The sequence below is a fragment of the Clarias gariepinus genome, chromosome 6, assembly GCF_024256425.1.
Source record: "Clarias gariepinus isolate MV-2021 ecotype Netherlands chromosome 6, CGAR_prim_01v2, whole genome shotgun sequence".
Taxonomy (NCBI): Eukaryota; Metazoa; Chordata; class Actinopteri; order Siluriformes; family Clariidae; genus Clarias; species Clarias gariepinus.
The window spans coordinates 28,868,708-28,892,343 of NC_071105.1; the positions used below are offsets into that span (position 1 = coordinate 28,868,708).

At 36.8% G+C, this 23,636-nt stretch overlaps 1 protein-coding gene across 1 annotated transcript; it reads right to left on the reverse strand.

Annotated features, from left to right (window-relative positions):
- Positions 1 to 1,677: 1,677 nt before the first annotated feature.
- Positions 1,678 to 23,054, reverse strand: rab22a (RAB22A, member RAS oncogene family). Its single transcript, XM_053498304.1, has 7 exons — positions 22,540 to 23,054; positions 18,179 to 18,258; positions 17,809 to 17,890; positions 12,129 to 12,200; positions 10,326 to 10,432; positions 5,194 to 5,303; positions 1,678 to 4,054 (listed from the first exon to the last, which is right to left on the reverse strand). Exons 1-7 carry the CDS (start codon positions 22,573 to 22,575, stop codon positions 3,954 to 3,956), a joined length of 588 nt encoding a protein of 195 aa, XP_053354279.1. The 5' UTR covers positions 22,576 to 23,054; the 3' UTR covers positions 1,678 to 3,953.
- Positions 23,055 to 23,636: the final 582 nt, after the last annotated feature.

Below are 23,636 nucleotides of genomic sequence, written 5' to 3' on the forward strand. Positions count from 1 at the left end.
AATTATGCGGTTCCACTGTATCTAAAAATGATTAATAAAGTCTCTGTCTGCAAACTGGAATCTTTTTTTTGTGTGAATTCAATAAGGAACCTTTCCAATGACACTGGACTCCTCCTTTTGAGGATTTCGCAGAATTGTGCTATTGCATTGTTGTTAAACAAAACCATCCCACGCAGTGCTCAGCCTTTTTAAACTCTTTTTACTCATCGACTGTTATTGCAGTACAGTTACTAAAGAACAGTTACTACACTTGGACACAAAATAAAAAAACAATGTTTTACACGTCTTTTCACACGTCGTCACAATGCTTTAGTAAACAGTACAATCGTGCACAGACTATACTAGTGACGTACACGAGAAGAACCCTTGGCTCAGTTGTGATCATGTGATGCTCAGCAGATAAAACGTAAACGTACTGCTCATAGCTAGCTCATTTACCAACTTACTGTAAGATTTATTAAAAAAATTTTGTTCAACTTGCAAAACACTCGCAGACCACGTTACTCACAATACCAGGTTTTACATTCTACAGTACTAGAGTAAAGAGACCATGTGTGTGTATGTGTAAGGTGCAGGATGTATAGAATTTAATCAGACTCAAAACTCAGACCATGAAAATGTCTCTTCATATCCTTTTTGGTTGCCATGAATGGAATAATTTTCCATCCTTGCTTATAGTGTCTATGTCATAGTCTTTAACACTGGCGACACAGCAGGCTTTTTTACAGCTAGGAATGCTCATGAAGGCCATTTAGAGGTGACCTAATTTTAATATTATTTAAAATAAGCCAATACTTTTTTACATACTCAACACACTTTAACTTCCAAGGACACACGCAACCCAGCAGGGAAGTCGATTACCCACAACTCCGCAGCAGAAAAGAGAGAAAAACCATTGGCTCAGTTGTGATCACATGACGCTCGGCCTCAAAACACGAAGCGCATGCGTGATACATAATACTCGGTACTCGCAAATCAAGACTTGCTTGTTTTCCAAGTCAAAAATTATAAAAAATCTTTGCTCATCTTTTGGAACACTTGCAAACCAGGTTACTCGCAATCCGAGGTTTCACTGTGTTATATTAAATATTTAAATTAAGTTAAACATCTCATTTGACCTTTGGCTGCACCTGCTTCCATTATTGAAGAACAGTGGACTACGATAATATTACTTCATATTGTAGCCCTACAATGTATATACTGCATATCGCAGGACATCAGAGTTAGCCAGTAAATACTGGTATTTTACTGGTAAAAATTCCATAGCCATAAACTTACGATCCTCCAGTATAAACGTAAAACATTTTATATTCTGTGTTACTTTAAAAGAACATAGACAATATGCTGAAATAAAATACTGTTTAAAGGTCCCATATTTTACTCTTTTTAACAAGTTAACATACTGTATGTCTCAGAGGTCCTCTAAAAGTATGTCTGTTAATTTTGCAGCTGTTGCATTTTCTATACCTTAAATGCCTTTCATTCCTATTTTAAACACACTGTGTCCATGTAAATGAGCTTGTGTTGAGCCCTCCCCTGTCAGAGAGAACAGTAGATCTGAGCAACAAGCCAGGGAAAAGTATCTTTTTATATGAGGTCACAACAGAGGGGAAATCAACTTGACTTTGTTTAAATCCCAGCCAATTCAAAAATGGAAAATGAAATAACAAACGAAAATAACAAAAACAGGCAATGTTTTATTTTCCCTCACAAAGTTTGTTTGTACACACAATGGTGACACATCTGAATGTCTACAAATTACTAAACATTATATTTTTCATAATAGGTCCCCTTCAAGTCAAACCAAGACTTTTTGTTTGGCAGTAAAGAACATAGTTATGAGAGTAAATACTACCACCATTTCTCTATATAATCCCCTGCCACACTAATGAATTTATCCCAGCATTTCTTTAGAACTTGGATGCCATCTATGTAGAGTTTTCTCAGTACCCGAGTCCTCATTATACTGCCTGCTTCGGTGGGACTGCGGTGTCCATGAATGATTGTGACAATTCCCAGAGACAGTTGTCTCTTCTGCAAGTTGGTGACAATTTATTTGTTGGTTTTTAAAGATTGGGGGTTCCACTCTCTAAATGTTCTTGGACATGGCCCTATTCAAATGTTTCACTGTAGCCAACGGTCGCATCACCGTACTTCATTCATCAAAAATATTGTCACAACTCGCAGTTGCTTAAGCATGCGTAAGCAGGCTGCCAATTATTGTTGCATCCACCAGTCTCTAAATCATATACTGTAGCCATTGCTTTGGAATCATTGTTTAGGTACATATTAGCCACACTGGTCATATTCACAAGTCAACACAGGAATTAAATTAGTATTCAGGCAGTTTATCTTTTTAATATTCATTTTATGTAAAAAAAAAAAAAAGTACACATCTTATCTTAGTAATACTAATGATGCTCAAGATAGGTGGGTTGTTTGGGAAATGGACTCTGGGTGTTTTTTTCTGGGGGGAACTTTTTTGTGACATGTACAGTACAGACAATTGAGATATCTAATACAGTAACTGAAATGAAATATATTTTTCACATTCATATACATTCTATTCAAATCTGGACCTAAAAGTTCCTCTTTTCCAGCCAGATAGTACTTTACTCAATTCCAAAAGTTCAAATGTCCTTTTACTTGTCCTTTTACTGGCAAACTGTTACTTTACAACGACCAAGTTAACTCTGACAAGTTGGTTCCTAAAAGCAAGCGATTCTGATCAACCTAATTAAACAGCATGGAACATGTCCAGGCCAATTAAGCATATTGCTGCAAATACGCAGAAATATTATATTTTAAAATGTGTTGAAAGGTTTATTTCTTTTCACTTCAACCTAGTTAAAACAAATCTAAATAAAATGTTATTAGCTGCCATGCCACAAAGAAATATTTTTCATTAACCCAGAGTTTTCTTGTTTTTCAGTTCTTTGTTGCATTCATCAGCCTGTCAGACTATAAAGATAACATAGAGAGATAATACTTAAATACATACTAATATAACCCTATTACAAATAGGTTAATTCAGGTTAATAATAAGGTAAACTGACCTGGCCCTGGAGAACCCTCTGTCCTACACAATTTAGTCCATACCCCTAAATACCCAGCTTAGTTTAGGAAGAGCTGTTATTTGACTGACTGGATGAATCAGGTGTGTTGGGAGTTGGAAAAACACTTAAATGACAGAGGGTACTCTCTCTGAGCAGGAACATAAATTTTAGAATGTGAAACCTAAATAGCTGACTTTAAACTATTTAAGACTAACATTATCTCTAAATAAAGATCAACATCTACTCTGATAGTGACAGCTATCCACTGTGCAAATCATTCAGTTTAATGAGGCAAATTCATTCTTTTGGTGCAATCTAAAAGAATTTCAAAAAGTGCTCAAAGGATTTCACTGCAAGAAAAAAAGCTAAACTTCTTCAGATGAACGCTGCACCAGTCTCAAAGGAGATAGTTTCTTTTTAAAATCAATTTACAGTAAACTGCCCTTTGTTATGGATTTAACATAACATGTTAAACTGAATCCATGTCAGCCTCACGTATCCACACACAGTGTATTGATATAGGTTATGGAAAACCAGAAAGCAAGAACATTTTGATTTGTTAAAAGAAATAAAACCAGTGCCTTTTTTCATTTTCCTTTAAAATTTTTGGAGATAAAAAAAAAAAAAAAAAAAAAAGCAAAAAGCAGCGATAAGCAGGTAACTGAGTCTATGCCACTTTAGTTAGCCATGGACAAAAAGTCATAAGTATAGGTAGCATATATATATATAAACAATTTCAAAAAGTGAAATTAGGTTTTAACTGATTAAGATTTCAAGATGGTGATGTCATAATGTTCTTCTTGTGCTCCTATTAGAAGTTTATTGTTATCCATTCTGTTTCTTATCAATCAAGAGGTGAAAAAAAAAAGGTAGAAATAGATTTGGCCTAATTGTGCATCAGCAGCAAGTGCGTTCCCTGGTTAAGTCTGACTGTTGACGTCGCAGTTTTAAACCCCTCACACCTGAGTCACTCGTATCTAAAAGTGGAATCTTCTGACCTAAAATGAAAAGATAAAAATGACATACAAATCATTAGTTAAAATGCATTCAGAAAGTCCTTTAAGCAGCAACACTATATAGCCATAAGTATGTGGACACATGATCATTACACCCATATTTGGGCCGAATAGTTGTCACAAAGCTGAAAGCACACAATTGTATAGAATGCTTATATGGTTTAGCATTAAAAACTCCCCTGTATTGGACCTAAAAGAAAAAAACATAAACATCTTTTATAATTACAGTAGTCCTGTGCCCAAGGAAATGGCCAAAAAGTCAAACAACAACAAAAACAACAATGTGGTGTTTTACAAAAATCCTTTTTAGCATCCTAGACACTACAGTCACATAAGGTATGATAAGACTGGATTTTAACTCTTTGTTGTTCTTCTGGAAGCTCGTTTGTTAAAAGCCCACTAAAGATATCTGCAGGCCTTGAGAGCTTCTTAAGATGCTTGTATTTCTTGTTTTTGGCTTCAGTGGAGGTGAGGATGTTTTTCTGCCATGTGGTACAGTCTTTATGACACCCAATTTATGTTGCAGTGGGAGTCAAACTGCAGGCAGTGTATTAGTCAGTGCGTGTGGCTTATCTGTAGACTTTTATTTTTTAGGTTCTCATCAATCTGCATTAGACGTTTACAGTCTGTAAGGCCAACTTCTTGTCCTTGGTGTATTCTCTGGTGAACCTGTTAGTGTCAATTATTTTCAACTTCACCTGTATGAATGAAAAGTTTTACAGATATGTATCTTGAGGCAAGTGTTAGGGGCACAAAAAAATAGGCCCCTTAAATCAGTCCCTGGCTAACCGTACAGAACATACATGGAATTGGAACGCTGACTACGCACAACGCCTTCTCCATCAAGCGTTCAGGGCGGACCTCACTTTTGCAGCTAAATGGGCACAAATCCCCACCAGTCATGTATCACAGAAGAGTGAATGTTGTTAAAACACCAAAAGTGGACTAAATCTATAACAGCACATTCAGTTTGTTGGTGAAGTGTCCACATCCTTTCACAATTTAATGCACAAGTTGAGATCCCTGTGGCACGAATATATGAGCACAATAAGTCTATTTACGCAAGACCGTGGCCCACATTTCCTAAAGTAACAAAGGTGACTGCTTAACTAGGCTCTTACTTATCTCAGTGAAGATTTCATTGATGTTAACAGCATTTTTGGCACTAGTTTCTACAAAAATAGCATGGATCGAGTCTGCATAGTCCTTGGCATCCTTCTCCAGTACCTCTCTATAAAAAAGGGGGAGAACGGAGAATAAATAAATAAGTTTTTTTTTTTACAATATATTGTACCAATCAAATAATATTTAAATAATGCAGTTGAATTTTAGCATACATACATTTCACTGATTTATTTCTTCATCATAACATATTGTTTACATCAATTTACATATCCTATCAAAACAACACTTGTTTACAATAAACAATGTGTGTCTAATATGGCCCATTTTTACATATAAAGTAAGGGAAATAATTTTGATGACTTGTCTTAAAGTAACCTCAAATAGACAAGAATAATAAAGAATAAAAAAAATTATAATAAATAAACAAATAAAATCACAAATGTCCATATGAGCACTGTGAATGAAATATAAATGTGTACTTTTATGGTATGTATTGCATAAAATACCAAAAGGAATAATATAATAGTTCAAATGTGCATGCCCATATACTGTCAGATCCAGGACAGCAATACACTTTTCATATTTTTGCCTCTGTTCATGACCACAATGGATTTGTAATGAGGCAGTAAGGTTTACTTAAAGTTTTGACTCCCAGCATTCATTTAAATGGTTTTTTAACAGTTCCTCTTTTTCACATGTTCAAAAGTGAAACTGCCTCATAAGCAGAACAGTTGCAGGAACTCAAAAACTGGGTCACTGGTATTATGACGAATAGTTGCAGTTTGCTTCTTGGTCATTTCATGACATTCTTTATTTCATGGAGTATTGAGGAGCAGGAGTAAGAGCAATTCACCAAAAATGTAGGAGAGTTCCAGAGGTGTCCTAACTGGTTAGGAGTAGCAAAGAAATGGCGTGCAGAGGAGAGATGTTTTAGTAACACAGAGCATAAAAGACACGTTTGAACAAAAAATATTTTTGTGTGTAACAATACATGTCTCCATAGGTGACTGATAATGTATATTTTTTAATAACAGCATAGATACAGCTTTGAAACAGTGACACAACCGACAGTGTCAGAAATAATAAATTAAACTCTTCTCTTACAGCCCCACAGAATCATACATTCATACCGGTCAAAACAGGCTGCATTCAGGAAGTTGTGGTCATACTACTCAGAGTTAGGAAGATTTCCAGGTTTGGAGCTAAATGAATTTTAAGCAGATTCCTACCAGTGGTTGTGAGATAATTAGTAAATTCGAGCCTTGGTCGTGTTTATAAGTGTTAAATTTGCATTTGGTAGCTGTTCTTGGGATACATTCTTGGCTGCATTTCTTAGGTGGTTAATGCAAGACTGAAGCTGAAGGTCTTTACCAATTATATCTTGATTGTTTTACTCTATATTAACTAGAGTGGCATGCAAAAGCAAAATTTAAAAAACCTGTAGTCCCAATTACACTTGATTTCTCCAAATAGGTTTTATCTTTTGGTTAAATTACCCACCTTAAACACAACAAAGTCTATCATGTTACCTACTTCTTTTATTTACACTTCATTACAAACAAATTAAACATACAGTGGTGTGAAAAACTATTTGCCCCCTTCCTGATTTCTTATTCTTTTGCAGGTTTGTCACACTTAAATGTTTCTGCTCATCAAAAACCGTTAACTATTAGTCAAAGATAACATAATTGAACACAAAATGCAGTTTTTAAATGAAGATTATGTTATTAAGGGAGAAAAAAAACTCCAAATCTACATGGCCCTGTGTGAAAAAGTAATTGCCCCCCTTGTTAAAAAATAACTTAACTGTGGTTTATCACAGTTAAAAGTATAATTTCTGTAGTCACCCCCAGGCCTGATTACTGCCACACCTGTTTCAATCAAAAAATCACTTAAATAGGAGCTACCTGACACAGAGAAGTAGACCAAAAGCACCTCAAAAGCTAGACATTATGCCAAGATCCAAAGAAATTCAGAAAAAAATGAGAACAAAAGTAATTGAGATCTATCAGTCTGGTACAGGTTATAAAGCCATTTCCAAAGCCTTGGGACTCCAGCGAACCACAGTGAGAGCCATCATCCACAAATGGCAAAAACATGGAACAGTGGTGAACCTTCCCAGGAGTGGCCAGCCGACCAAAATTACCCCAAGAGCGCAGAGACAACTCATCCGAGAGGCCACAAAAGACCCCAGGACAACAACTAAAGAACTGCAGGCCTCACTTGCCTCAATTAAGGTCAGTGTTCACGACTCCACCAAAAGAAAGAGACTGGGCAAAAACGGCCTGCATGGCAGATTTCCAAGGCGCAAACCACTTAAGCAAAAAGAACATCAAGGCTCGTCTCAATTTTGCTAAAAAACATCTCAGTGATTGCCAAGACTTTTGGGAAAATACCTTGTGGACCGACGAGACAAAAGTTGAACTTTTTGGAAGGTGCGTGTCCCGTTACATCTGGCGTAAAAGTAACACAGCATTTCAGAAAAAGAACACCATACCAACAGTAAAATATGGGGGTGGTAGTGTGATGGTCTGGGGTTGTTTTGCTGCTTCAGGACCTGGATGGCTTGCTGTGATAGATGGAACCATGAATTCTACTGTCTACCAAAAAATCCTAAAGGAGAATGTCCGGCCCTCTGTTCGTCAACTCAAGCTGAAGCGATCTTGGGTGCTGCAGCAGGACAATGACCCAAAACACACCAGCAAATCCACCTCTGAATGGCTGAAGAAAAACAAAATGAAGACTTTGGAGTGGCCCAGTCAAAGTCCTGACCTGAATCCTATTGAGATGTTGTGGCATGACCTTAAAAAGGCGGTTCATGCTAGAAAACTCTCAAATAAAGCTGAATTACAACAATTCTGCAAAGATGAGTGGGCCAAAATTCCTCCAGAGCTCTGTAAAAGACTCGTTGCAAGTTATCGCAAACACTTGATTGCAGTTATTGCTGCTAAGGGTGGCCCAATCAGTTATTAGGTTCAGGGGGCAATTACTTTTTCACACAGGGCCATGTAAGTTTGGATTTTTTTTCTCCCTAAATAATAAAAACCATCATTTAAAAACTGCATTTTGTGTTTACTTGTGTTATCTTTGACTAATAGTTAAATGTGTTTGATGATCAGAAACATTTAAGTGTGACAAACATGCAAAAGAATAAGAAATCAGGAAGGGGGCAAATAGTTTTTCACACCACTGTACATATACAGATAGAAGAACATGGACTGACTAATAAAAATAAACAAATAAAAAACTCATGCTCAAGATAGTGAAGAATCAGTTTACCTATCTTGTTATTACAATTACAAGAAAACATTATTACTTTTTTTCTTTTACTTCAAAAATCTAAAAAAGATGAAGGCATGGCTCTACCCAATACTACTATGGGGTGGAGCCATGGCATTAAATGTTCGATGTTTAATCTTTTGGGCATATTTTCATAACCAACCTAATCGGCCTACCTGGATGGAAATGGAGATAAACTCTGCACTTCTTGGATTTGCACTCCCTATCCCCTCAATTAAATCAATGAATAATTCTGTTATTAGGCATACTTCAGGAAGGAGAGTGGGTTTCTGTGCTTTTCTCTTTCCAGTTCCATCATCTCTAACCATCTCTTTCAACGTTCTTTACATGATTCAGTGTTTCAGGAATAGTACCGTAAGTATCAAGCTTTGCAATGGTCTTTGTGTTGATCATAGGTTTGAATTGTTTGAACAGTTTTCTGAATTTTTTAACCTATCCAAATCTCACTTTTTCAGATATTTGCAAGTAAGACACTTCATTAGCTCATCCATAACCAATTTCCCTGAGGCTCCGGATACAAATATCATAGATAATTTCCTGTTTGTCCCCGCTGCGTAAAGGCCTAATATCCACTATTTATGGTGGATTAATGGGTTTGAGTCACAATCCTTTAAGATTAAAATTCTCTCTCACCTTCTATACTACTTTATCCTGTATTCAGGGTCGCAGGGACCTGGAGCCTATCCCAGGAGGCTTGGGGTACAAAGCGGGGTACACCCTGGACAGGGTGCTAATCCATCACAGGGCTCACACACACACCCATTCACACACTACGGGCAATTTTGGGAATGCCAATTAGCCTAACCTGTATATCTTTGGACTGTGGGAGGAAGCCGGAGTACCCGGAGTAAAATCCACCGAGCACGGGGAAAACATGCAAACGTCATGCACACAGAGACGGGAATCGAACCCCGACCTTGGAGGTGCAAGGCGACAGTGCTAACCACTACACCACCGTGCTAAGATTATAACTGCTTGGGAAAAAGATACTGTCATAATACATGGAATTCAATTTTCAAGCTTGTCAACTCAACCTCCTTATGTGCTTGTCACTCTTTATTACAGTTTAAGGTTGTACATAGGACTCATTTTTCCAAACCTAAGCTTTCTCATTTCTACCCAGATGTGATAAATGTAAAAGCGGAGGGGTGTCTCTTATTCATATGTAGTGGACATGCTAAAATTTGTAAAAACTCTGGAGGGATGTCTTCCCAACCTTGTTGTACATATTGAAATGCACTCTTGAACTACTGTAAACCCTCTGATTGCTCTTTTTGACATCACTGAAGAGGAAGGTAAGTGTCTAACTCCAGCTAAACGGCATTTATCATCTTTTGCAACACTCCTGGCCAGGCGTTCTCTTTTATTTAAGTGGAAGGATGCCACGTCACCCACTCACACCCAGTGGCTCAGAGATATTATGTCCTGTTTGTCCCTGGATTCACTACTCAATCCATGATTCAGACTTGAAATCTCCCCTCCTTTTTTTCTTTTTTTACATAAAAACCCAGACTTTCAGCTCCATCTTTTTGTTTCTTTCCTTTCATTTCCATTCTTAAAATATGCCTGGTGTCTAGCCGTTTTTAGACACGCAAGGCTGGAGTAAGAGATACTTGGAGTAAGAGATGGGTGGGGTGAGAGGTATGCGGGTTTATAAGGGGTTTATAATGTGTGCATTGGAACATTCCTGTTTAAAATCAATAAAAATATTGTTGAAAAAAAAAAACATGATAGTTTTGTTCTCTACACAGGTCTTTTATTTAGCTAGCGAGAGTAAGTAGGCTAACTCACATCTATATGCAGGCCAAGGGGAAATAGAAAAATTTACCTGGCATCAGAAAGATCACATTTGTTGCCTGCAATGGCCACCACTATGTTAGGTGGTCCATGCTGACGAAGCTCCTTTACCCAGTTCTTTAAAGTTAGAAAGGACTCCTGAGAGAGAGGGGGGAAAAAATCATGCTTTATGCCACATTATACTGTACAACATTTTACCAACCAAGTATTCTGACTGGATGAGAGGCATTCCATGAGTGGTGATATAGAGCATAACAGCACTAGAGTGTTTCCACATTTCCATTTAGGCATTTGACAGACGCTCTTATCCAGAGCGACTTACATTTTTATCTCATTACACATCTGAGCAGTTGGGGGTTAAGGGCCTTGCTCAAGGGCCCAACAGTGGCAACTTGGTGGTTGTGGGGTTTGAACCTGGGATCTTCCGAACCATAGGCCAATGCCTTAACCACTGAGCTACCCCTGGCCCCTATATGTTTCCCTATATGTTTCACTCCGCGTCACATGTATTCTACCAATCATTAAATAACAGTTGGTCGCCAGCATGGGTGGAAGCAGGCCGGTAAGGACTGCAGTACTGGAAAGAGGCAAGAGCAGCTTCACCACTACATGCCAAAACCCACAACCTGACACAGAAGCACTTTCAGCAAGAAAGCACACAATGCTCTTAAACAACAGTTTATCTCCTTAATAACTTCCAAATCTTTCCAAATTGCCTCTAAACTGTTCAATTTGTTTTTGTTCAAGTTAACTAGCTTCTAAAACAAGGCTGAATCCTAAAGCCCCCTCCCGAAAAAACTCTGATCAAAGGCACTATCCTGTGTGTAACCCCAAGGGATTGAACACCATACATAGCGCACCAGTTTCCCATTTCATACTATTTATATATTCACATGAGGATGTGTGAAACAACAGGGAAAATGGGAAACTTGGATGGATTATTCACAATGGATTAATATCAACCGCCCCCCCTCCTCAAAATTCTACACACAAGCATTGATGGTCTCAAGTCTTCTGTAAATAATGCTATAAGCTTGGCACACTTTCATTTAAGGTTAGATGGGCAGCGTCATATTAATTTTTATTGTTATTTACAGGTTTCGCCACAGGGTTCAGGTTCTGCTTTAGACTGAGCCACTCTTACAGAGATGTTCACAAGTCACTACTGTGTTTTTTTGCTTTCTCTACAGGATGATGTAGATGTATTTGATTGGGGTCTTGCCCAGCGACAGCCCCAAAACATCACTGCTGTAAAAGGAGATCTGCATGGAGGAATGGGCCAAAATACAAAGGGTATATAACAAAGTATTGAGCTGGAATTTTGTTATTGACCAAATACTTATTTTCCAACATAACTTGCAAATAAATTCTTTAAAAACCCTAGTGTGTGATTTTTCTGGATTGTTTTTTCTTATTTTGTCTCTCATAGTTGAGGTATACCTATGATGAAAATTACAGGCATCTCTCAGCTTATTTAAGTGGGAGAACTTGCACAATTGGTGGCTGACTAAATACTTTTTTGCCCCACTGTATTTCCCACAGGGATCAGGCATATTCCAGGATACAAATTATCTTAGTTAAAGTCAATGAAATCAATGAAGTTAAGTGAAAAGATAAATTTTCTTTCAGAATTTTATTTAATAAGTGAAGCCTTTACGTATTCTAGATTAATTGCATGAAAAGTCAAATATGTTTTTGTTTTTATTTTGATAAAATTGTTATAAAAATATCCACATTCATCACACTATATTACAGTACATGCATTTGATAGATATTTTCAGAGGTTGTTCTGGTCAAATATCTTTACTATAAACAATAAAGAAATGATTTATACCTCTTTTGTGATGTCATAAACAATGATGGCTGCAGCTGAGCCTCTGTAGTACATAGGGGCAAGGGCACGGAACTATGGGGATGAAAAAAGACAGATTATTAGTGTTATGGTGTGAGTAAGTGATGTTTTGTCCACAACTGCATTCCTTGGGTCAATAACGGATAAATAAAAATGTCATGACTAATTAAATAAAAAGTTTTATATAATATACAATTCAAGAAATAAATTCAAAGCCATTAATAATTTTTAATCATTATGTTTATTATCCTCTAGGCACTTATCAATAAAATGTACATCTGTATTTTCCTACCCATATGATAATAAGGGGCCTGTTAATCACACACACACCACAACTTCTACCTATTGGTTGCACTACATCACACTTGAGGTTCAACTACAGCTTGGACATACCTGTATTGCTTATTGCAAATTTAATATTCAGTTTCTACTATTAATATTTACTTAAAAAAAATTCTGAATAAACTGTTGACATGATATCAATTTTGGCTGATACTGATTTTTAATTTTGTCGTAAGAACTAAAATTGACAGCATACAAAAATGTTGTAACTTTAATGGAAAATTCAGTGATATGCATTTAAGAAAACAGATTATTACAGTGCAAAAAAAATTATACCTCTTAAACATTTCCACATTTTGTCATGCTACAAGCACAAACGTAAATGTATTTTCTTGAGATTTCATGATAGACCAACACAAAGTGGCACATAATTGTGTAATGGAAGGAAAATAATAAATGTTTTTTGATTATTTTTGCAAATAAAATCTGAAATGTGTGGTGTGCATTTGTATTCAGCTCCCTTTACTCTAAAACCTAACTAAAATCCAGTAGAACCAATTGCCTTCAGAAGTCACCTCAATAGTAAAGAATCCACCTGTGTGTAATTTAATCTCAGTATAAATACAGCTGTTCTGTGAAGGTTTAGGGAGCATAAAGCCCAAGGAACACACCAGACAGGTCAAGGATGAAGTTGTGGAGAAGTTTAAAGAAGGGTTAGGCTATAAAAAAAATATCCCAAGTTTTGAACATCTCACGAAGTACTGTTCAATTCATCATCCAAAAACTGAAAGAGTATAACTGCAAACCTTGAACAACACAACTGCTAACATGGCAATTCACCTAAACTGACAGCCAAGTCACGCTAGGAAATCATTAATCAGAGAAGCAGCCGAGATGTAACTGCAGAGGAGCTGCAGGGATCCAGAGCTCAGGTGGGAGAATCTGTCCACCATGCACTCCACAAATCTGGCCTTTATGGTAGAGTGGCAAGAAGAAAGCCATTTTTGAAGAAGTCTTGTTTTGCAGTTTGCGAAAAGCCATGTGGGAGACAAAGCAAACATGTGAAAGAAGTTGCTCTGGGCAGATAAGACCAAACTGAATTTATTGGCCTAACTGCAATACATCATGTGTGGATGGAAGACTAACCTGAAAAAAATCTGTTACAGTCTGCAAAAGACTTGAGACTGGGGCAGAGATTCACCTTCCAGCAGGATAACAACCCTAAACATACAGCCAGAGCTACAATGGAACAGTTCAGATCAAAACGCATTCATGTGTTACAAAAGCCATGTCAAAGTCCAAACCCAAATCCAATTGAGAAACTGTGGCAAGACTTGAAAACTGCTGTTCACAGATGTTCCCCATCTCCTCTCCATCTTCTTGCAAAGACGTTTGGGCAAAAATTTCACTATCTAGATGTGCAAAACTGGTAGAAACATACCACAAAGGAATTGCAGCTGTAATTGCAGCAAAAGAAGATTCTACAAGGTGTTGACTCATGGTGGCTGAATACAAATGCACGCAACACTTTTCAGATATTTTTTTGTCAAAAATTTTGAAACCCATTTTCCTTCTAATTCACAATTATATGCCACTTTGTGTTGGTCCATCACATAAAATCCCAATAAAATACATTTACGCTTGTGGTTATAACATGACAAAATGTGGAAAGGGTCAAGCGGTATGAATACTTTTGCAAGGCACTGTAAATAACCTTTACCTTTCTTAAAATAACAACTGCCAGAGCTTTTTGTTGTACAAATAAAATGAAAATTCGACAGGGAGAGTGAAGGCTATTATACAGTATGTGTCCTCTGAGACAAGAGGACATGTCCTTCTTTAACTGCTGCACACATTATTATGAGGTGAGGATAAAGTGCAGATGCAATGATTGTCTAATGCTGCTATGATTGACATGAGAGTGCACCCCATTCCCCATGAGAGGCAACAACAGATGGCTCACGATCATTGGATGATAGAGTGTACGTGTTTTTGTTGTACTACTTAAAGGTATATGCAGAATTATCACAGAATGAACTATAGCTAAGGCTAATCAGCTGAGCACTGGTCGAGTAGTCCTTTTGCAGCCTTTGTTTTATTGATAAAAACATGTAAGGTGTATGGTTTTGGATTTAAAAAAATTATTATTATCATTATTATTTATTTTGCATTTAGGCCTATACGCAGTCATTGTATCTTAAAATTATTTTAATTTAATTCTATTCTAGTTTTAATCATACACAAATACAAAAAGGGTAAGGTATTAGTATTAACTGTTAATAAAAAAAAATTGTACTAATTAATAATTAGTATTAATTGCCTAATTATTCCTATTAAAGTGCTACTGTTAGAATACTGTTAGCTAGCTTATTTGCAAGTTTGACCTATATTATGTCTGCAGTACTTATTATACAGCCATGCTATTATTTACATCTGATACCATGCTACACTACAAAACTGGCGTGTGCCGTCATGTAAGTGAATGTATGACATTAATTTGGACTTTCTTTTTTATAATTAATGATAATCAAAGCAAAATAGAAAGTGAACTGTGCGATGCAAAAATAAGAAGAAGACGAACCACATTATCTTTCTAGAATATAAAAACCTTGTGATACTTTTTTGTATGTTAATAAAAATAAAAATCCTGTGACAACAATGAACTTTGAATAATTCACTGGCTATACCATAAAAAAATTTAATAGCTTTTAATGGCTGACAACAAGTGATTCTGACATAATAAATACAGTGCATCCAGAACGTATTCACAGCGCATCACGTTTTCCACATTTTGTTATGTCACAGCCTTATTCTAAAATAGATTAAATTAATTTTTTTTCTCAGAATTCTACACACAACACCCCATAATGACAACCTGAAAAAAGTTGCAAAAGTTGAGATTTTTGCAAATGTATTAAAAATAAAAAAATTGAAAAAGCACATGCACATAAGTATTCACAGCCTTTGCAAAATTGAGATTAGACGCATCCTGTTTCCCCTGATCATCCTTGATTTGGAAAGGCACACACCCATCTATATAAGGTCCCACAGTTGGCAGTTTATGTCAGAGCACAAACCAACAACGACGGAGTGGCTTAGCCAGTCTCCAGATCTCAACGCCATAGAAAATCTTTGGAGGGAGTTAAAAGTCCGTGTTGCCCAGCGACAGCCCCAAAACATCACTGCTCTAGAGGAGATCTGCATGGAGGAATGAGCCAAAATACCAGCAACAGTGTGTGAAAACCTTGTGAAGACCTACAGAAAATGTTTGACCTCTGTCACTGCCAACAAAGGGTACATAGCAAAGTATTAAGCTGAAATTTTGTTATTAACCAAATACTTATTTTCCACCATAATTTGCAAATAAATTCTTTAAAAAATCCTACAACGTGATTTTCTGGATTTTTCTTTCTTATTTTGTCTCTCATAGGTGAGGTATATCTATGATGAAAATTACAGGCATCTCTCCTCTTTTTAAGTGGGAGAACTTGCACAATTGGTGGCTGACTAAATCCTTTTTTGCCCCACTGTACATGACAGATGAGTAGCGCATTCTCATGCATATTTGTATAGTGTAACTCCATAAATAAGCAATACATAAGCATTCTTTCATTTTACTAAAAGCAAGCCACAAAACTATTAATTGATATCATTTCCTTAATGTAAATGCCACAAACATGGAACAACAATGAGTAGGGAAGACTGGAGAAATGAGTTGGAGAGATAAGTGTATACCAAACAGCAGGTTAAAGGAAGAACAAAAAACAACCAGGCACTGAGAACTTTGGGACACCTATGTAAAATATGCACGAAGCAGATGTGAATCCCCTCAATATGACCTGGTATAACTCCCTTTAGGTATAAAGCAAATCATTGCTGCACGATGGCATGAATTTCAAGACACCTCAAGATGTCTTGTAACAGTAAGTGTATCAAATGCAAAGGGTCAAGGTCAGATCAGACTGATGACAGCTGATCTAAAACCATAGTACACCTCAGTAAAGGATTTTACAAAAGTAAAAAATGATGCTATTTGATAGTTACAGCTGTCTAACTGATCTAGAGTGGGATTCTTCAGTATGTATGGTAAATAATGCTTGCTTCCTCAAACACTGTTGGTACATGACCTGTTGATACAGTATGGTCATTAAAAATAATAGGGATGAAGGGAAGGAGGTTTTGTGAGATGGTCTGAAACACTGAGGAAGGGATAGGATCTACAATAGGGAGGTGGAGGCATTGTATGTGCCAGAGAAAGATAAAGAAAAGTAGATTCAGAACGTGTAGTTTAGGAGTTACGGGAGGATCTTGCAGAAGCTTCTAGTTCTTACTAGTAAAAGCTGGTCTTAGCAAAAGACACATCAAATGAGGGTTTGGACAGGAAAGTATCAGATCACAATATTTATTGAGCTGTGATTTCCTCTACATTCTCTCTACTCCTCTCAATGCTCTCCATCAGGGAATATGACAAGAAAGCTTCCAACATTGAGAAGACAGCAGCCAGAGGAGATCCATGGATGAGGAAAGTAAATAGAGGAATGTGTCTAGGACCCCAGGCTTAGAGGGTGATAGGGTGCAAGAACGTACAGAGAAAGAGGATACAGAGTGGAGGTTTTAATAAGTTGGGGAAAGGTATTGATATTTGATATTACGCAAGTCAGGGAGAATAACTGACAAAAATACCAAGTGATGGCTGGAGATGTGGAGGGGAATAGCATGTCTGTATCTGTAGATGGTTTTCTAAAGACCAGAACATTTCTTACCTTGTATATGGGAGGACAGATTTGAATGTCAGGTGAATGTCAAATCGGTTGATTGAAGTGCCAACTGTAATCGTATGGAATTATAAGGATGAGTGAGAAGCAGCGACAAAGCAAACTTGTCACAGCCACCCCTACTAGATTCCCATGGGGCCTTCTGTACAGTGGACTGGGAAAGGTGATAGTAGTGTAGATGAGGTTACTGGTAGTATGGAGTCTGGTTCGTTGGGGGACCGGAGGGCTGAGAGGGAATGCTACTGTATGTAAGTGAACTTAACCCTTCGAACCAAGCGATATCAATCTATCACACTGAATACTGAGCTTGATTCCCTTTAATATGTCTTAGTAAGCCATGCCAACGAGGCACAACTTAAAGGGGACTGGAACTACTTTTGATTGTAGACACTTCCAAACAACATTATAGAATTAACATTAATTAAGGCATGAAGCTGGATCAAACAATCATGTAAATATGACAAAGAATATTACCATATTACCAGTCAAGAATAAATCCAAAATAAATCACAGAAGCATAGCTTCCAGGCAGCAACAACTAAAAAAAATAGTTTATAAATGTATTACTGAGTTTTACTGCTATTCTGGCAAATGTGTGTGTATACCCTTTCTTGTCCAGCTGTGTCCCAAATAAGAAACTTATGGAGCTCATTTTGGTACTGTACCGTCTTCGTCATAAATGATGCCCTGCGAAAAAAAGACATAAAAGTAGAATAATTATTTGGTACAACTACTACCAAAGTGTAAACACTCCAAACAGCATTCATTCTTTTAAAGTGTCCAGGCATTAAATCAATTGTTACTGAAATATATTTATCTTGCCTGATCAAAACCCCTCGTTTACAACTAGTTTACTTCACTTGCACAAGATAAGTAAAGTATAAATAATAGACCTCTTTATGATCCTGGTAATGTTATTATTCATCATGTGATGATATTCAAGATGACTACTGAATGAGTAAATAAAGAGCTTACCCAATTGTAGGATTAATGTTGGGATCAAAGCTGTCCTCTACAAATCTGCACACAATACTTGACTTTCCAACCCCAGTGTCCTATAACACAATAAAATAAAAAATATGAACTTATATATATATATATATATATATATATATGTGTATGTATGTGTGTATGTATGTATGTATATATATATATATGTATATATATATATATATATATATATATATACACACACATACATACATACATACATACACACACACAGACACCTAAACACAAGTCAATCATATACGGAAAAAAATTCTGTATGTATATTAAAGATACAATAGTTTATAGGCTGTACATTGATGTTGTCCAATATTCGCCTTTTCAACTGCCATTGGCTTGTCAGCACACGTCGAGCATAGACAGCAGTGGCCATGGATATTTTTCTGTTGCCACACATTCATTTTGCACTGGTTACATAGTGTGTTGAATAATTGAGGGGTCAGGGGTCGGCAACCTAAAACACACAATGAGCCATTTGGACTCGTTTCCCACAAAAAAGAAAACACAGGAGAACACAATTTTTTTTGACATCTAAAATGAAGATACCACTCCATATATATCGTTTTTTAGCTCAGCTATGTATAAAAAAAATCTATGAAATCAATGAACTGCGACAGAGAAAATTAATTTTAATTTCTGCATACAGCAAAAGCATTTTGAACTCACGAAACCAGCATCCAAAACAGTACATTTAATTGTACTGTACACGGGTATTACTTTTCAATTATGGAAAAGTTTGCTTTATTGGGTGGTGATCAGGGGACTGACTTGGACAGTGAAGAATATCCCATGTCTTTGCTTTGAGTAATTTCCACTGTATGTTTTTGTTTTTGTCCTTATCCACGTGCAACATGAACAGGTGTCATATCAGTTTTGCAGCATTTGCCTAAATCTTAGCAGAGAGTATGGGTTTATACACGTTAGAATTAATCTTCCTACCTTTATTAGCAGTCATGTCATCAATAAACAACAATGACTCAGTTGCATTGGCAGCCATACACCTATGCTGCCTCAAACACTGCCTCCACCATGTTTAAAAGATCATGTGGTATGCTTTGAATCACTCTTTTTTCCAGGGTCTTCCAGGCCTTTTGCTGTTGCTGAGCTTTTCAATCAATTCCTTCTTTTTAAGAATCTTCTAAACTGTTGTATTGACCACTCCCAATATTTTTCTCATAACTTTGATGGGTTTATTTATATTTTTGCCTATATATCCGCCTAATGATGGTCACCTTCCTTTCATAGACACCGCTTTGGACTTTAATGTTGAGAATTTAAGTGAACATCTGTCGAATTCCAGCATTGATTTATTTAGTAGGATCGCACCAGCCAGACTAGCCTTCACTTCCTGCAGGCGTGAATGTGCCTTAGGTGATTTTGTCATGGGTTTACTTGTGTATATAATTGATAATGAATGTTAATGTTATGGCTGATCAGGGTGTGCATACATACATACAGACATATATAAACACAGAGCCAACTAAATTTTCAGACCCTTTCAAGTTTTCCATATTTTGTGTTTCACATTCATCTTAAACTTGATTCAAATGACTTTTCCACATTCTTAACACAGTACTTTACAATGGTGCTTGGAGTGTTTAGTTTATAAAAATTTGATCCCTTTTTATATCCTTGCAATTGAGCTTTGATTCAACCTTTTCGTGTCATTGGTCTATAAGATACTTCTACAACCTGATTGGAGTCTACCTATGGTTAATTTAATTAATAAGACAAACTAGGGAAAAAAACACACCTATCTTACTAAAAGAACTCTGTGGAAGTCCCTACCTGAACCCAATAGAACATCTCTTAAAAGGAACATGAAAGCTTGCTGGAGGCCCCTGAAGCCCTCAGATCATCAGAGAAGAAAAATCCTTGGGGTCTATTGGCACAACACTTGTGTGTAGGAAATCAGGCAGTGCACATTGCCATATTAATACCATCCCTATCCCTATCGTCAGATGAATTTCGTGTCTCAAGAGGCATTGCAGTAATTGCCTTGAACGTTCTACAAATAGCAACGACACCAAGGCATTTACTGAAGTAGTGGTTTGCAATTTTACTTGCCGATATCAAACACATTTTGATAATTTCAATAACATTAAAAAAGGCCACCAAGGCACCATAAGAAAAGGGCATGGCAAATTATTGTCTCTGTGGTTTCTGAAATTAATAGCGCATTGCAGCAACTGGTCAAGGCAGAATGGTAAAATATTTTTCTTTGACTCGGATTTGAAGAAACAAAACAGATAGAAAAATTATACAGAAAAAAATATAGAGTAATACTGATTGAAAGCCTTTTGCAGAGTGCTCGGAATCTCAGGCTGCAGATACTGTTTACATTTAAACAGCAACTCTAAACATAGCCTAAACCCTGCCAAGAAAACACATAAGTGGCATTAGAACCTGACCTGAACCCAATAGAACATCTCTTAAGGGACCTGAAAATTGGCTTTGCACAAAGCTGCCCATCCAACCTGGTTGCATTTGATCAATTCTGCCAAGAAGAACAAAAGAAACTTCAAACAGAGAAGATTGGGCCAAACCTCTAGCATCATCCACAAAAAGACTTGATGCTGTCAATAGTGCCAATCAAGCTTTAACTAAGCACTGTACAAAGTGATGCATCTAAATACATACAGTACAGTACTAGTCGAAAGTTTCAAACACACCAGGCAAAGTTTAGGTGTATTTTCTAAATTCTAGAACAATAGTGGATTTTAATTTTTAATTTTTTTCAAAACTATGAAATAACAGGAATCAGGAATCGTTCTTGCAAGAACGGTATGCTGAAACATCATGATGAAACTAGGTCAGGTAAAAACCACCCCAGGAAAGCAAGACCAACCCTTACCTCAAAAATCACCAATTTACAGCAGGTCAGACTAAAGCTGGTATGAAGGCATTGCAGAGTCGTCAGCATTGTTTTTGTGATGTAGAAGAGAAATACACATCGGGAAAGACCATGGCTATAGAAAGTGGATCCAAACTTTTGACTGCTACTGTATGTAAATAGGATATTTCTGTCTTAATTTTAAATAAAATAGGATAACACTCCAAATACCTGTTTTTACTTTGTCATTGTGGAAAGAATGATGAGAAAACAGTTCCGAATACATTTCAAGGAGTACGAAATATAGAATTCAACTGTACATACACACACAGAGTACTGTGCAAAGGTACTGAGCCAAACCATTTCTTCTCAATAATTAAGTGAAAATGTAGATTGAATTAAGAAAAAAAGGAACAAATTTTACTGACAGTATGTGTATGTTTATTAGTGAAAAACATGCAGCTTGAAAAATATCTGGACAAATCAACCTTTATTGGGAAAAAAATGAAACTTCCTTTAAAACCAAGCTCAGTATCACACCGAGAAACTTGAGGGAAAAAATCTGAAAATCTTTAGAAAACAACTTTTGTTATCTTTCAATAAAAAAAAAAAAATACTATATAATAATAATAATAATAATAATAATAATATGTCTGGACTCAGATTGCACAATCTAAAAATAAGAAGGTTCATTTTTAAGAATAATATAACATCTCTTAGAATTTAATGAATACATTTAAACGAGTAATGTTTAGTAGTTTTTTTGTTTAATTGGGGGGAGCACATTGTGTACATTGTGACACGACGTAACTCGGTGCAAAATTGTGACCCTGCACGTTGCGCAAACGAGCATTCTATGAACAATTGCACTGTTTAAACACTAGATGTCCCCACAAGCCACAGTGGTAAAGTGCTGACAGGTCAGGATCACAATAAATGACGCGCATTAAGGGAACAGCGAAAGACAAATATGATTATTAAGGTTATATATTTACACCACCACTCTGAAAAGAGCTGTTTAGCTGTTTGTGAAACTCCTTCTGAAGAACTACACTCTTGGGTGGTACTAATACTTTTTCATATTCTTTATCCAGAACAAAAGTTGAGTTGATCTGGAGGATAGGAGGACACTGGGGTCTTTCTAAAAGACAGCAAATCAAGTGGATTTCCTCATATTTACTGCGGATTTCATCTCGCGTTAATATATGACGTAATTATACACGTGAGGACAAGGGAACACTGGCTTTGATGTCCAGATCGTATTACCTCTCGTTCGGAAGAGTTCAATGGTGCGCTTAGACACTGGTGTGTGTGTGTGTGTGTGTTAGCACTCGGGTGTAAAGTGAGATTCCCCACAGCCGACCCTGCTCGCAAAGCTCCACCCGTCATATTACACCCGCAGAAAACAAGAAACGCTGATCAGCAACAAATGCTTCCTCCTGCTGAAACAACTTAGCGAAAACACCTAGTGAACATAATGTTAAATGCTTCTTACCCCAAGCAAGCACACCTTCAGCTCTCTGAGCGACATTTCGATCCCTCAAAAGAACAGAAAGCGCTGGTAAACATCCCAAACTCTTCCATAAAAACCGTCAGGAACTCCAGCCATGTTCGGAGGTGAACTAGAGCTGTCTGTGCAGCAGAACTCACACATCGCTTACAACACACATCTACCTGCTGTGGAAATGCCCGGATGCATTAACGTTTTTAACTAAACGAAAATTAACTGAGAAGTGCCCAGGCGCAAATCTTAACTCGTCATACAGACACACACACACTGTCCACCATCTTGAAGGGCTGTGTCACGTGGTCTCGGTGTTTTTATTAACCCCTGTTTAAATTTTCTTACTGTCTGTTGGAATTAAAACACGTAAAAGCGTATAACTACTGTCTTAAAATTATAGCGGCATGTGCTTCAGAAAGTAGTTAACGCTGAAGCGGTAGCGAAACTGCTAGTTAGAACGTACACGACTGTAAATAGATATATTATAGAGACTAGAAGGGTAGTAGTGCCGGTGGTCGAGCAGCGCCGCCATATTGGATAGTGCTACGTTCACTGCAAGTGTCGTTATCCAAATTAAAATGATTGCATTTTAGGCTATTAGCTGTTGCCATTATGCTACAGATATAATGAGAACCTTGGAAGTTAGTGAAAATAATACCAGCAGATAGCTGTGAATAGTTAGTTTGTGCGAATCTGTTGCATTTCAGATTCCTGGACAAAAACAGATGCGGATTGGTTGAGAAAAAGCAGAGGAATAAAAATCTAAGATTTATTAGGTAAAGAGTTTATATATATCAATGACATCCCCAGCTAATAATAATAATAATAATACTGCCTTGCAAAAGTATTCATACCCCTTGAATTTTTCCACATTTTGTCCCGTTACGACTACCAACGTAAATGAATTTATTGGGATTTTATGTGATTGACCAACACAAAGTGTCACATAATTGTTAAGTTAAAGGAAAATAATAAATAGTTGACAAATAAATATATGAAAAGTGTGGCATGCATTTTTATAATAGCATGGCTTCACAGTAGAAGAGTCCGGGTGCTGAATTGGCCAGTCATTTCCTATAGAGAACATT

Bases quoted from the DNA above. Each gene is read 5' to 3' on its own strand.
- rab22a (XM_053498304.1), bottom strand. From the start codon at position 22,575: ATGTCGCTCAGAGAGCTGAAGGTGTGCTTGCTTGGG. The intron at 5,304-10,325 runs GTAAATTTTTCT...CCTTTTTTATAG, and splicing joins TGTGATCTTTCTGATGCCAG to AGAGGTACTGGAGAAGGATG. The intron at 4,055-5,193 runs GTAAGAGCCTAG...TTTTCATTTTAG, and splicing joins TGAAATCTTCACTGAGATAA to GTCAGAAGATTCCACTTTTA.